General features: G+C 40.5%; 1 protein-coding gene across 1 annotated transcript in view; it reads right to left on the bottom strand.

Moving 5' to 3' along the window:
• The window catches only part of LOC120716960 (FERM and PDZ domain-containing protein 1), a 48,370-nt gene that overhangs the window by 20,781 nt on the left and 11,418 nt on the right, over positions 1-16,171 (bottom strand). Inside the window, 2 exon segments of the mRNA XM_040004716.1 lie at positions 4,034-4,197; positions 4,503-4,625. Of these exon segments, the coding sequence (XP_039860650.1) occupies positions 4,034-4,197; positions 4,503-4,621 (283 nt within the window). The 5' untranslated portion in view covers positions 4,622-4,625.

Genomic DNA, 16,171 nt, shown 5'->3' with positions numbered 1-16,171 from the left:
GAGGGACATCCATCATCTCTGTTACTTATTAATAAACCATATCATCCACCAACATGTGTTTATTCTGTACATCAGGTAACCATATAATTCAGAGAAAGCATTGAATACTAGTATGTTATCACAATTAAATAACTAAAATAAACATAGACAGATGTGGGCGATATTGATGGGCCTGAAAAAGCCTATCGAATAAAGGATTCATATTTCACAGTCAAGATGCTGCAACACGTGCCGCAGACAGACGGACAGACGGACAGGGAGAACGAATTGAGCCAAGACTCGGTGGGGCCACTGGAGACATGAGCAACAGCATCTTTATGCATGCGTGTGTGTGTGTGTGTGTGTGTGTGTGTGTGTGTGTGTGTGTGTCTGACAGGCAGAAACAGATGGTGACCAAGAGGACAAGAGAAAGAAGGTAATCTGACCCTGGACCTCAGGGGGATTCAGACCCATGCGCTTTTCTAGGAGAAATAAATGTAGGATATAATACAGATATGCTTTTAATAGCAATAACTGTTGTTTAGTTACATTTCAGTGATTTCTTTTCAGAGTCTGTATGTTACAGTATTTGATATCCCATCTTTGTACTTTAGGATGCATAAAGAAACCATATAGTTTTTAATTCTTGAAATTTTGAAGTCATCAGGCTGCTGACCACATGATGATAACTCTTCTACCATTTCAGATCTGTGACAATGTTGGGTCACAGAATAACGCTTCAGACACACAAGCCTGGAGAAACTACTAAAAACCTCTGTGTAATGGTTTTTGTTGCTATTCACAGAGCATCTGTGAATATTTTCACCATTTCTTCTGTAGGTGCAGGATGGCGCCATTATCTGTCCAACGCTATCAAAAATGGTATATCCAGTATTTTCCTGGGTATCAGTATTGAGTATGAAACTCTATAGCTGTGTCCCAAAACATAGGCTGCATTCTTCGGAGGCCGCATTTGAAGGCCGATTACGTCACAGCCAGGCGACGAAGGCTGTCCCAATTCGTCGAGTCCTTCAAAAGCGGCCGACAAATGCGTCGTTCATTTCCCCGATTTTGAAGGATGGGTCGGGTGTATCCTTCGTGGCCCACCATATCCCAGAAACTTTTAACATATTTTCAGGCGAGAAAGTAGCTGTGTAAACTTCAAATATCTGCTTGGTTTATCAAGACATTGCATATTTGCAAAAGTGCGCCGACGTTTTCGGAGACGTCTGTTACCCACCCGCTCAACAGCTAGCCGGGGGGTTCAATGGTCACTTGAGCCGGTGAGAGCTGCGGACTCCCAGCTTCATTGTTTTCGGACCCCCGCTGTCTTTCGCTACTGAGGTTAAACATGATACATAAGTCACTCGGATAACTTAAAAATGTAATTGTTTGGCTTTTTTCAGTGTTTTATTTGTTCCGGAGTAAATCGGTTTGGCTGAGAAAAAGTTATTAGATTATTAGATTAAATAAAACTTTATTAATCCATCAGGTGGGTTCTTCTGGGATTTTCACACAGCTGAATACAAGTCAAACAGAAAACTGATTAAACAGAAGTGTGAGACGGTCGAGAATTTATGGCAGTGTCCTGTTATATTTTAGATAGCAAGGAGCAGATGGCCGAGTTTATTAAACTCCACTGACACAGCGGTGATGCAAATCTGAAGGCTAGACCGTCCCATTTCACAGCCTCACACTTCTGGCCTTCTTGGTCTTCGGAGGACCCGGCCCACGTAGACCGTGAAGGCCGGGTCCTCCGAAGGATGCAGCCGACGTTTTGGGACACAGCTTATGTTATGACAACCCTGTTTGTTCTCTTCAAGAACATGGCAGCACAATTTGCAGTGTTGCAGCTGGACAAACACAAGACTTCTGGAACAGTGTCTTTTTTGACAGAGCCCAAATATGCTTGGCTGTAATTCACAGTGACAAGTTTGCTAAAAAAACAAACAGTTAATCAGCACAAACACTTTACACCAACAGCCAGCACGGTGGTGGAGGGGTGACGATTTGGGCTTGTTTTGCAGTCACAGGATCTGAGCATTTTGAGGTCACTAAGTCAATCATGAACTCCTCTGAATAACAAAGTATTCTAGAGTCAAATATGAGGCCATCCGTCCGACAGCTAAAGCTCAGACAAAAGTGGGTCATCCAACAGGCCAATGATCCAAAGCACAAAAGCAAGTCTACAAGAGAATGGCTGAAAAAGAAGAAAGGTGTTCCAATAGCCCATTGACTGAAAAAAATGCAATACAGTGAAAATAAAGTTACAACCTAATGGCGCAAATTGAGAAAAACAAAACATGGTTGAGCCACTCTGATGTGGTGGGATCTTAAGAGAGCTGCAAATCTCAATTAATTTAAGAAATATTTTAAAGAAGAGTGGACTAACTCCTCCACAATGATCTGAGAGACTGATAAAGTCATACAGACAACAACTACTTAAAAAGATTCCTGCTAATAGTGGTTCTACATGCTACTGAATCATGGAGTGTACTCGGTACTTCACAAAATTGTATAGATTCCATGATAAATCTCTTTCACAAATACTTCTTTTTTTTTTAAATATGCAAAACAATTTTGAATGGTGTCATCAAACCGAAATAAAATCTGTTGTGCTGTTGAAATTAAAAAAATTTTCATCCAGTTATATATTTATAATTTTCCTTTTTATTTTTTGTGATTAATAGTGTGGCGTAAAAAAATTCTGTATACATTTATTAAACGTCAGACTTCTAAAAAGGAACTGATTAAAGGAGAGATTTCACCTCTGCTTTAGAAGTGATTTATAGCAGGCTATTGCCAGAGGGAAAAAACGAGGTTCTGACTGAGGAAGCCTTTTGTGCAGCATGTGCTGGCAAATCCTTACATCTCTGTAAATTAATTTAGTTAAGAGGACTGATTTAAGGTTTCCAACCACACCCCCCAGCTGCATACACATTCCACCTCTTTGAAACCCGAACCATACTTCTAATCTTAGTCATATCCGTCTATTGCATATCAGGCATTTGCCTGGAAGTGATTCTTGGAGACAGTGCATCGTCCGAATGTATGTGCTCCCTGAGAGCCTCAATCGAGGGCTAAAAACTCCATCTTCCTTGAATCCTTCCAAATGTGTTTTGGAACACACACACACAAACACATAAGCACCACAGTTCATTTCCTCTGTTAATATAATTTTGTGTGCATGTATGCAGTTTCTGCAGCCTTGGAGGCTTCACTTTTGTCAGTTTGTGTTGCACAGTACACTGGCCAGAGGCCTGCAGGGGTCTGGCACAGCTCCACGCCTTCATTTGCTGAGGAGATTTACTTTATGCAAAATAAGGGCATGGTTCTAGAGACAACAGGGAGAATGAGCCAAACAATATTCTGTTCCTGAGTGAACTGTATATACAGTATTTTACCTCCTAACAATCACAGCCTCGTTGTCAGTAAAGCTTTTAGCTGAGTAAACATATCAGTCCTAAACATATTAGTAATAGCAGCTTAAACAAGCATAAAGTAGAATAAAACCAGAGGTGCATTAAATCATGATTCTGTAGGTTTACATACCAAAATCCTTTAATTTATGCTGTGGCTGTGGAATTACTTGTTCTTTGCTACTCTCCGCTCATGAGGTGTACAGTGGCTAACGCTGTCGTAAGTTTTCACCTACAGAAAGAATAATAAAGGTGTGATTTTAGGTGGGAGACATTGACAAAGTACTAGAGCTCTGCAGACTGTGGCAATAGAAATTGACTCTTGGCAGGTAGGATGAAGTCTCTGTGGGAGAAGAAGCCTAAGCTGGTGAAGAGGTTCCTATAGCAGGGCTCAGGTGAACATGCAGTGTCAGCTTTAAAACAAAAGGCCCTGATTCAAACTAATAATGCACTCCTTCTACTCCCAAGGTAGTGAAAAGTGCTGCAGTAGATTTAGGGACAAGAGGGCTACAGATCACTGCATAGAATAGTTATTTATAAACACAACAAGGTTTAGTATAGAGACCCATTTGATTTAAAGTTCAGAAATCTGTGTCACGGCTATTTCCTTAGAACGGTGCTGTTGCAAACGTTACCTGAGGTGACCTCCTCCACCAGAATCGGGTTCTGGGAGGAAAGCGTGAGGCCATGAGAGTTGAGGTTTGGGTCGCGCTGGATCTGAATATTGAAGCGGAAGGGATAATTCCTCTGGTCAGAGCTACTGGACTCTGCTGTCTTCCCTTCTGCTGCAGCCCGATCCCTGGAGGAGTAATTCAGGAGTGACATCTTACTGCAGTATCTGTATTTCTGACAGAGCAGTACTACTGTGAACAGCCTTATATTTGTGGGGATAACAAAAACAAGGAAATAATTGTGAAAAGTCACAAATTAAAGCATTAATTTATTTGTTACTGGATGAGAGAACCTGTTTTAGAAGGCTTTACAAATATGGGCTTCCTTTGATGATGACTGTAGACAGGTGCATCTCAAGGCAAAATATATCAAAGATAGTAAAAATGGTAAAATAATGGATTTATACAAAAAACAAAAAAAAAGACATAATACCTGCTCAGAGAGTGAGATCTGCTGCCCAAGTCTCTGGACCGTCTCAGCCATCGTCCCACTACCTGCTCTACTCGGCTGGTCCTGCGAGACGGGGAGCGGCTCCTGTCCTGCACCTCCATTTACCTGGCAGGGGTTGTAGATCAAAGGAGCCATTTGTGTCGTAGATTTAGTTAAATGGCTCCACATTAAACAAATATGCAATGTACAATGTAAATGTTTCATAAAAGAATCTAAACGGGAGGCTGGAGAGCTTCCTGGTTGTTTTCCCTCTAGGTGAACGTGACAAACAAGCCTAAGACCACAAGCACCGTTCACAAAAGTGTGCAAACACAAGAGGCAATACCTGGCAAAGCTGCAGCACATGTTTGACTAGAATGAAATGTAAGAGTGTAAGCCCTTAATCACTCTCATGACAGGAGAGACAATCCCTCTTCAGCCAGAGCTCCAGGGAGCTGGTCAGAGTTACAGTTTTCAGCTTTTGTTGCTTCGTGTTAAAGAAAGCCCAGCTGCAACACTAAGACTGCACTCCAGATGCAAACAATCCTGCACATGGCATTTGTGTGCTTATGCGTAAATCTGTGCTGTGATATGATGATGTTAGGGCGTACAAATCAGACTCTATTACATTAGTGTATGCAGAATACAAATTCAATGAAAACACCCTGCAAAAAAATAAAGGAAAAACAGTAAGTGGAGACAAAGTACCCACACGCACACACACACACTGGGTATTAGATATTTAATATTTCAGCTGAGGCCAGCAATGATGTTACTTGTTGCATCATGCTACTTAAAAGGCTCTTAGCCCGAATTATGAACCAATCACTTACTGCATGGTGCCTCAATAAACATCAATATTGGTAGTTTATCATTCCAATAACAATGGTGTTTCCCTTAAATGTGTCCCTGTTGTGTTGCTGTGAGACAGGTGGTACTTATAAATGATTGTTGGTTGGTGAGAGAGATGTAATGGACATGGGACACCTCTGGCGTCTGCGGGGCTCGGTCAGACTAATGCACGGGCCTATGATGCAATACTAAGTTAATGGGCCTCTGTGGAGCCATACAGTATTTGAGGTAATACAATATCAGCTTACATGCACGTGTGAGCTCATTAAGACCTACAGACTTGGGGAAATCTCCACAATTTTGGACATTCTAGCTTTTGTTTTGTGCGAAAACCCGTGCGAAAGTTGAGTCAGTTCTAAGAAGAATGTTAAGCAGGCTGAAAAAAAAAAGAGTAAGAAAGGCATTTTTCTTCCTGACAATTCCCTCTGCAACATGTCAGCAAAGAAAAGCAGCATGACATCACTTTGCTGACACAGAATATCAAGTTCTGCTGCTGATGCCTCGTAACAGTTGAATGAAAGTTAAAATACCCGTCTCCTCAAAAAAGGGGTTCTGGATTGTCTCCCTAATGGCTGCACCTTACAAAAGTGGTCACAAAACATTTACTCATGCTGCAGCCAGTCAATTTTGGTGTTCGTAAAGCAGATCTCCACCATATGCATCTTTTACATGCCGCTATAAAATCCAGTGCAGGCAGATGATAGTAGCAAAAGGAAATGTTGCATTCAGTGAAGCAACGGGGTGAGAAAAACAAGATCAGTCATCAGTAACTGTAGTCTTGACAGCAATTAAGTCAGGCACATCATGAACAGGAGGAGCTGAGGTAAAAGTGGGTTACAAAGTGGTCTGAAGAGGAGGCGAGCTACACAACTTAAATAGCTCAAACTACATGAGATTTGTAGTGGATGTGTAGGAAATATCATCTGAAACATTACAGATTACAGATCTGCTTTTATCGTGTAAATGGGTCATGTGCCTACATAAAATAACAGTTCCATAGGTTGGGCTCCACTGATACAATTAAATGTAACACATTTAATTAAATTAATTAAATGTAACACACTTAATTGTGTGATGAAAGGTGTATCCATCGTCTTTTAAGAAAAGTAACAGGTTTTCAAAAAGCCTAAATGTAGCACCTGAAGGTGTTAGGCAGAGCTTTGCAGATGCACATCTACATACTGTAGCTGTTAGCTGTCACCCAGTGGCAGTGTTGATACTGTGAGGAATGTGGACCAGTATATTTGTGCTACATGTGCTCATGTTTGTGCCATTGTTGGTCCTTTGTTAGCCCCTGCCACAGAAAAGACAACAGTCACCATATTTGAAGAACTTCTTGCTGATAGCCATTTCATGGCTCTTCTTCTGTGGTTCCCTTTTGTTTCAATTTTCAACCAATAAGGATTCTACCTATGCACAACGCTCTGTTGGCTTTTTGGAGGAGTGCACACAAGTGAGTCTCCACTACCTCTGCACTGGCCGAATTCCCACAATCCCTCTCTCTGCACAACCAAAGAGCCATGCAAACGGAAACCAACATGGGACCATAAATCTGGCTTCCCTCACTCCCTAACCACACATACACAAGTACGCACACATACACGCACACACACACACACACACACACATACACATAACCTTCCTCCCAGATGACTGAAGCAGTCAGACAAAGACCTGGGCATTAGCTGATACCTTATACCCCCTTCACATCCTTACGGGCTGAACCTACTGACTATGACTGGGAAAGAGATTCTCTGACAGTAAGCATTCATGGAGAATCACCTTACTTACTATGAATGATACAGGGGTGAATGAAAAAGTGAACAAATGAATGAATGACTGATTTATTTTAGAAATGTATTAATGATAATGATTTCATATAGAATAAATGAGTAACTGGACAGATTGATGAATGGATAAGGAGATGCTCTGAATGGAACAATGACGTAAAGCACAGTTAGCCCTGTGACAAGGTGATGAGCAGAAGGATGGATGAATTAATGAATAAAGTTTGGACTCAGAGATGTAATCAATGAGTGAATAATCTCACAAGGCCTTCCCAGTGAGCAGCTGCAGGAAGGAATTTCCCCCAGATGGGCGTAATGATGGACATAGAGGAAACAAAAGATTAGAGAGGAGAGGAGACGGGAGGAAATGTGTGACAAGTACAGGAAACTAAATGAAAGGGCAGAAGACAGGCAAGTGTGATAGAAGGTGAGACAGGAGGCGGGCTTAGTGATGAAAGTGGTGAGTGACATAAGCAGACAGCAGTGGCTCCTGGGGGATCTTGACTCATAAGTACATTATCCATCCATCTGTCTGTGAATAACTCTCTCCTCCTCTCGTTCCCTCTGTTCTCATCCTATCGGCACCTCACTTCTCGCTATTCCATATCACACTCTACCGATTTGCTTCATCTGCAGTATCTCACTTCTCAGGTTGCACAGACCCAAAACAGAAGTGTACTCAGCTTTGCTAGGGACTGACTAACCCAAGTACCGCAGCAGCACGAAGATCACACAAGTTAAATGGTTACATAAGAAAAGGTACAGACCCCGAAACACTGAAGTAATGGATTTACAGAGCAGTGACTTACTTCTAAAAGTAGATTAATCAGGGATGGATCGTAGCCAAATGTCTGTGCATTTTAAAATACAAACACTGGGACAAAGCATTCATCTACATCCAATCCCCTCTAATCCCATAAACATGGTTTCCTTCCTAAGTAGCTTTGATTGAGTATACTGATGAAGTACAAGCCCAGGGAATTAAATTCACTACAGTAAAACATAGGAAAAAATCTATTTTCCAATGGACATATTCAAGGCAGAAACCAAGGCAGCAAAGGAAACTGAGACTGTACTTTCCTCTCTCATCAATGATACAACATGTCAAATATCTCTTTCATAAATATTCTAGCTCCATTGTTAGTGTTTCAAAGCTCTAACTCCTGGTTTGACGTAATGAAAAGTTAAGAAAATAGGAATTTTATCCATTTTCAGTCGTGTGATTTGTATAGGATGGACTGTTATTGGAATATTTGAGGCTGAATTGTGAAACTACACCTCTAGATTGTTGTTCTTTAGATCTAGTTTGTTTTGCTCTACTTTACTACACGATACAGTAAACTATGTGAATTTATCATGTGCTCATCTTGGGAAATCAAATGCGTATGGTAATGTGAAAGAATGCACGGGACACTGGCATCTTGATACATCGCAATGGTGCAGCAAACAGGAACAGAGTCGGAGGCTCTTGGTGTCGTAGTGGTACAAGTCACATGTCTGTCAGCTCGGGTTGTATCCTGTTTGGGAACTCTGTGTTTTGCACTTTTTACTTCTGCTTTCACTTGGTGGCACATTAAATCTATGATAATCTTATTAACATTGAGCTAAAAGATCAGCCCTGCACTTCAAAAAATTAGGCTTACCCAGTATATTTAAACACAATGAGGAGTGATCTTTTACAAGTTTCCATATGTGATGAGTTTTAAGGAGACTGCACTATACGTCAGTGTGATATTTGCTGCAGGTTGCTTATTTATTTTTATGAAATGGCCACAAAGAGTCAACAAAGAAATAGATTAGCATGAGGATTATTAATATGCAAATGCAAGGGAACATAACATAACATTTAAAAAAGGGACTTCATTTTAAGCGTGGGTTTAAACAGAAAAATATAAAATACAGCAGTTTTTCTTGAACCGTACTTTGACATAAATGCTGCTCTCATCACTGAGTTAAGTCTAAGTATTGTGTGACTTTTCTTCTAGAAATGTTTTGAATAATATGCATGTCTCATATGTGTGGTGAGTTTCCTGTGAGCTTTATGAGCAATGTGACTACTTGCTGCATGTCATGTGGCAAGTGTTTAGAGGATACTTCAGTGTGGTTTAGTCATGCACCGCCTTACAACCCAGGAAAAATATTATACCACTTTTATGTGATTTTTATGCCACATTATCAGTATAAAAAAGGAAAACACATATTCATGATTTTTGTAATATCGTGATATTTTGTTGACATCTTACTTGTTTGCGTACACTACCGCTCACAAGTTTTAGAACAGCCCAATTTTTCCAGTTATTTATTGCAGTTGAAGTTGTTCAAGTCCAATGAATAGCTAGAAATGGTACAAAGGTAAGTAGTGACCTGCCAGAGGTTAAAAAAAAAAAAAGGTAAGGTTACCTAAAACTTTAAAGTAATGTACATTTCAGAATTATACAAAAAGTCCTTTTTCAAGGTACGCAAAATGGGTTAACAATTTAAAGCTGTTCTGCAGCAATGGAGGTTGATCAAGCCTTGAAAGCTGGTGCTACTGATTCCTACAGGTGTTCCAACCTTTCTGGATTACTTACAACCCTCTTGGTTAGAACACACTCTGGTACCATCATTTGAACAGTATTATACTGCAGAAAGTAGTGTGTTGTAACAGAAATGGCGAGAAAAAGGCAATTAACAATGGAAGACAGACAGACCATCACAACACTTAAAATGTAGGTCTTTCCTACAGAGGAATTGCAAAATCAAAAGTCAAGGTGTCAGTGAGTACAGTTTTCTTCACCATCAAAAGGCTCAGAAACAGAAGCCTCAACTGAATCAGAGGACAAGTTTCTGAGAGTTAACAGCTTGCGTGATAGGCGGCTCACAGGACACCAGCTTAATAGTGGTCGTAGTAAATATAGTGGCTTGCAAAAGTATTCCCCTCGAACCTTTCCCACATTTTGTCACATTACAGCCACAAACATGAATCAATTTTATTGGAATTCCAGGTGAAAGACCAACACAAAGTGGTGCACACGTGAGAAGTGGAAGGAAAATCATACATGATTCCAAACATTTTTTACAAATAAATAACTGCAAAGTGGGGTGTGCGTAATTATTCAGCCCCCTGAGTCAATACTTTGTAGAACCACCTTTTGCTGCAATTACAGCTGCCAGTCTTTTAGGGTCTGTCTCTACCAGCTTTGCAGATCTAGAGATTGAAATCTTTGCCCATTCTTCTTTGCAGAAAAGCTCCAGCTCAGTCAGATTAGATGGACAGCGTTTGTGAACAGCAGTTTTCAGATCTTGCCACAGATTCTCGATTGGATTTAGATCTGGACTTTGACTGGGCCATTCTAACACATGGATATGTTTTGTTTTAAACCGTTCCATTGTTGCCCAGGCTTTATGTTTAGGGTCGTTGTCCTGCTGGAAGGTGAACCTCCGCCTCAGTCTCAAGTCTTTTGCAGACTTCAAGAAGTTTTCTTCCAAGATTGCCCTGTATTTGGCTCCATCCGTCTTCCCATCAACTCTGACCAGCTTCCCTGTCCCTGCTGAAGAGAAGCACCCCCAGAGCATGATGCTGCCACCACCATATTTGACAGTGGGGATGGTGTGTTCAGAGTGATGTGCAGCGTTTTGCATTTTGGCCAAAAAGTTCCATTTTGGTCTCATCTGACCAGAGCAGCTTCTTCCACATGTTTGCTGCGTCCCCCACATGGCTTGTGGCAAACTACAAACAGGACCTCTTATGGTTTTCTGTTAACAATGGCTTTCTTCTTGCCACTCTTCCATAAAGGCCAACTTTGTGCAGTGCACGACTAATAGTTGTCCTATGGACAGATTCCCCCACCTGAGCTGTAGATCTCTGCAGCTCGTCCAAGTCACCATGGGCCTCTTGGCTGCATTTCTGATCAGCGCTCTCCTTGTTCGGCCTGTGAGTTCAGGTGGCCGGCCTGTCTTGTAGGTTTACAGTTGTGCCATACTCCTTCCATTTCTGAATGATCGCCTTGAACAGTGCTCCGTGGGATGTTCAAGGCTTGGGAACTCTTTTTGTAGCTAACGCCTGCTTTAAATTTCTCAATAACTTTATCCCCGACCTGTCTGGTGTGTTCTTTGGACTTCATGGTGTTGTCGCTCCCAATATTCTCTTAGACAACCTCTGAGGCCGTCACAGAGCAGCTGTATTTGTACTGACATTAGATTACACACAGGTGCACTCTATTTAGTCATTAACACTCATCAGGCAATGTCTATGTGCAACTGACTGCACTCAGACCAAAGGGGGCTGAATAATTACGCACACCCCACTTTTCAGTTATTTATTTGTAAAAAATGTTTGGAATCATGTATGATTTTCATTCCACTTCTCACGTGTGCACCACTTTGTGTTGGTCTTTCACGTGGAATTCCAATAAAATTGATTCATGTTTGTGGCTGTAATGTGACAAAATGTGGGAAAGTTCAAGGGGGCCGAATACTTTTGCAAGCCCCTGTAAGTCTCAGTTTCAACTGTGAAGAGAAGACTTTATGCTGCAGGTTTGACAGGACAAGTTGCAGCAAGAAGGCCATTACTAAGACATCATAATAAGACAAAGAGGCTTGCCTGGGCCATGCAACACTGCCAATGGACTACTGAAGACTGGATGAAGGTATAATGGACTGATGAATCAAAATTTGAAATCCTCAGTTTATCACGCAGGATCTTTGTACGCCATCGAGTCGGAAAGGATGGTTCCACAGTGTGTGGCATCAACTGTCAAACATGGAGATCAAGGGTGATGGTCTGGACTGTTTTTAATGGATCCAGGGTCGGTGACTTGTGCAGAGTAGGAGGCAGCCTGAATCAAAATGGCTACCACAGCTTTCTACAGCGCCATGCAATACCATCTGGTATGCACCTAGTTGGTCAGGGGTTCATCTTACAGCAAGATAATGACACAAAACATAAGTTCAACATAAGTTGTGTCCATCTATCCCATTTTTATTCCTGTCTGTCCATCACATGTTGCATTGTGAGGTTATTTGTACCTGAATCACTGTGCCTAATGATAGCCAGTAATAATGCTAAGATAATGGACCATGATCTAAAATTTGATAGTGTTAAAAAGTATGATTCCACCTCTCATCTAGTGACTTTATCTTTGATAGACTTTGCTGTTTTTGTTTTGATTCACGTGATAGCCTCTACTTAGGAAACATCATCTTAATACAAAAACCAGGAAGTACAACCAGAATCTGTGTTGGGTTTTTTGCATTTCCAAAGCAATACTTTTAGATGATCCAGATAATGGAGAGTGTTGAGAAACCACAAAGACATTTTTGTCCATGATTTTAAGACTGGCCTTAGGAGATTTACAGGTAACAGGTGCTTAAGATGCAAAAGCGACTCTCAGAACCTGCTTTAACATGTTGTTTCATTCCCATCATCTTTTATGAATGGAACTTATGCACACAGTCAGGAACTGACCTTAGGACAATGAATAAAAAATGTTTTTACATTAATAAATCATGTATGTACAATGTAAATTTAAACAGAGTTTGGAATTTGAGCTGAAAAGACACTGTATAATTTTGTGGTTTGTCCACAACACAACAAATACTTCTACTGTACTGACAGCAACAGCATGCACTGCCAAGTATTAGCACTACCCAGTGACCTGCATGTCGTTTCTGGCAGAGTTCCAATGCAGGGCCAATCTGGCAACCCTGCTGCTGGGACAGGTGTTATGAGGTACTCGTCGTACAAAAAAATAACTTCAGGTCTACCGAATCACCTCTAAACTTGCCCACAATTAATTACATTATATTTATGACATCAATGTGAGTAAGCATGATAAACAAAATAACCAGGGACTAAGATGTGCTGTCCACGTAACTCTGTTCCTCCCTCCTTTTCACCCATGAATGTCTTGCAGCCATCCAACTACTGACCATGTCATCACTCAATCATGTGTCCCCTTCCATCTCGTTCTATTAGATTATTGCTCATGTGGGAGGAATCAGATTTCTCACATCTGTTTCTTGCTTTCTCTGTGTCTCAACGATACTGAAAAATGGAGCTGAAAGAAGAAACCAGAAAATCGTCTATTACACCTGATACAATTGCTTTGTTATGTTATTTTTGATAAGTACCATCCAGTCCAGTACAATTTTTAATTCATTTTGTGATACAATGATGCTCATCAGTGTGCTTACACACACACACACACACACACACACACACACTAGCAACAGCTCAAAGTGGAGCTTATTTTCTAATCCAATGCTAAAATGTGTATGTATTTATAGAACATTATTTAGATTAACACTGCATGATGGTGTCATTTTCCTGTTGAATGACGTTTTTGCCTTTGTTATTCTGTCCGTTTCCACAGAGTTAGAAGAGCTCAATAGTGATCCATAGGGTGTGGTCAAATTTGATGTCACATTAGAGTAAAATATGCATTTTTAATGCATTTTTTCAATGACATGGAGGCTTCATCTTGTGTAATATGTACTTTAGTTCTGATAAAAGATGCGATTCAGAAACATTTACCTTTTGCACACGATATCACTTTTGTCAAATGTTTGACTGTGCAGTAATCTGACTCTTGCTTCCACTGGAAATTGGTTAGTGGGCTTTCATCCAGACAAAAAAGGTTAAAAAAGGTTGGCTCTGTGCCGTTGTTATTGATCAGGATCATTAGTGGCATTTTTTTTTTATATCTGTCTGAAGAAAACCTTTGCGGTTAAATTTAGTTGAAAAGTCAAGTCATTTTTTAATGCTGTATGACTCCCTGAATGCATTTATGCCACAAAATGTCTACAGTTTGGTGTAGTAAAATGTGAGTTAAACATGGCCCTACAACAGACTTACCACTTGTTGAGTCCTGCCTCCTGCCATAAGACCATGAGCTAGCCGGTCAATGCTTAATTATAAACCAAAATATGATTCAGGCTGTAAATGAGTGAAATGCCACTGCCGGTGTGCTGAGCTTTTCCTCACACATCCTCTGAAAACTATGAATAAATGTGCTGTTTGCATTTCCTAGTTTTTTAAAAATCTATTACAAGGTTGTTTTTTCCCCCAACACTGTGATATGCAATACACACTATAATCATTACAATATTAACACAGTAATCAAATTACATATATATTAGCTCAGGTTGTTTTTTTTTCAGATAGCTGTGTCTGCTATAAAATTAGAGAAGTAAACAAAAATCTCTGCCAGAATAGTTTTACCTAATGCTGAAGCTGGGCAGGGTAAGAAATGCTGCAGAGAAACACACACACGCACACACACGCACACACACACAAGCTGACTAAAGGGGCTACAGCAGCACTTCTCCTTCCCCACACTTGTGTTTTCTCATGTACATTTATTCATTCACTTTGCCATGATAGCTATCTTTTGGTTGCTTCTTGTTTACTTTGATTTGAGTTGATCTTCTCATTTAATTTTCTGGATTTTGTTTCCTGTTTTTCTAACGTCCTTCACCTGTGTTAATTACCTGCAGCTTAGTCTTTGCAGAGTTTGTATCTATAGTGATCTTTCCTCTGTGAAGAAGATGTTCCACATGTTTGTCATAGCTAGCAATTTAAACCTACTCTGTTTAGTTCTATTTTCTCATGTGTAATTTCATTTTTATTCTTACAGTCTTTTTGTTTCCTGGTTTTGTTTTTTGGCCATTAAAAGCTTTTTTTCATTAGATGCCTCGTTTAATTGTACACAATAGATGCTTATTAGAATTTCCCTCTATCATCTTCTTCTCCATGTGAAACAGCAGCAACTGTGAGACATTCTAAAGATTGAAAAGACAGAACATTTCAAGAACTCTCAAATTTAATTCAACTTTTTGACCGATTGATCTCAGTCCACACCTCCATATGATCAATTCATATTCATCGACAACCTCTCACACGTTAAACATTGAAGTCATCTAAAGAATTTTTGACATCATAAATACTAGCAGCTTAAAGCAGTGTGGTGTACAAATTTCAAGCCTCCACAAAAAAAACAGTCAAATATGTTTAGGGTGAATGCTGGGAATCGTAGTATAGCCATGATGTGAAAGAGGGTTGTGACATTAATCTCTGGGGATGATGCTCAGTGGCAATTGCGCTTAAATCAATACTAGATGTAAGAATATCATGTATATCATGGTAAAAATGTATGTGTGTATATACTGTCCATGACAATAAAACTACATTCTTAGTTGTTATATAAAAATGTCCTATTAATCATCAATGGCATAGAAAAGCTCCGCATTTATGAGCGAAACAAAGAGATAAGCTAACACATGTCTGAGAGCAACATTTCCACAGCCTCCAATACGTCACAATACACCACAAAACTGGTTCTGGGAAAACTGGAAACAACAAAATTGTTTCACTGCTTGAGGTACAACCGTAAAGGTGGAGACACTGGTAGCCAGTGATGTGCAACAAAAAAGTAAAAAAATGACACCACCAAGCATCATCGTAGCTCTGGGGCTGTGTTGAGAGCCAAAGCAAACTGTGCATGGATGCGGTTACATACTGATCGGTCTAGGATAGGATTCCAAACCAAATGGTCGTAAAAGCCCCAAAAGCAGCTAGCAAAAAAGGTCAACCCCAGATACAACATCCCAGGTAGAAAACATTTTATTCTGGACATTACTGTGAAGCTCCTGTATTGTTATAAGGTTAAATAAGTTTAATTATTAAACTTGTTAACCTTCACCACACTCTAACCCAGATTTAGCAACTTCACACTCTGATCAGGTCATTTTCAGAACACAACATGTGAGCCATCTAAAGTACGCATTTCAAGGCCGCATCTTACGTCCGGAGACCGCGCCGCCCATGGCTGTCCAATTCATAGGCTCGCTGCGAAGGTGCCTAGTTCCCGCGGGCCCCCTGAAATGCCGTCCCTTCATTTCCCTGAATTTTAAGGCTGTGGCAGTGTAGACTTCGTGGCCCAACGTATCCCAGAATGCATAGCGCGGCGGTGGGTGTTGATAATTTTGCCGAAAAAAAACGGCGAATGAGGGGCGCCCGAAGAGTAAACTTTAAGTAAGTACTGAATATTATGT

The sequence above is a fragment of the Simochromis diagramma genome, unplaced genomic scaffold (assembly GCF_900408965.1).
Source record: "Simochromis diagramma unplaced genomic scaffold, fSimDia1.1 OVJJ01000487.1, whole genome shotgun sequence".
Taxonomy (NCBI): Eukaryota; Metazoa; Chordata; class Actinopteri; order Cichliformes; family Cichlidae; genus Simochromis; species Simochromis diagramma.
This window is presented reverse-complemented; position numbering and strand designations above follow the sequence as displayed.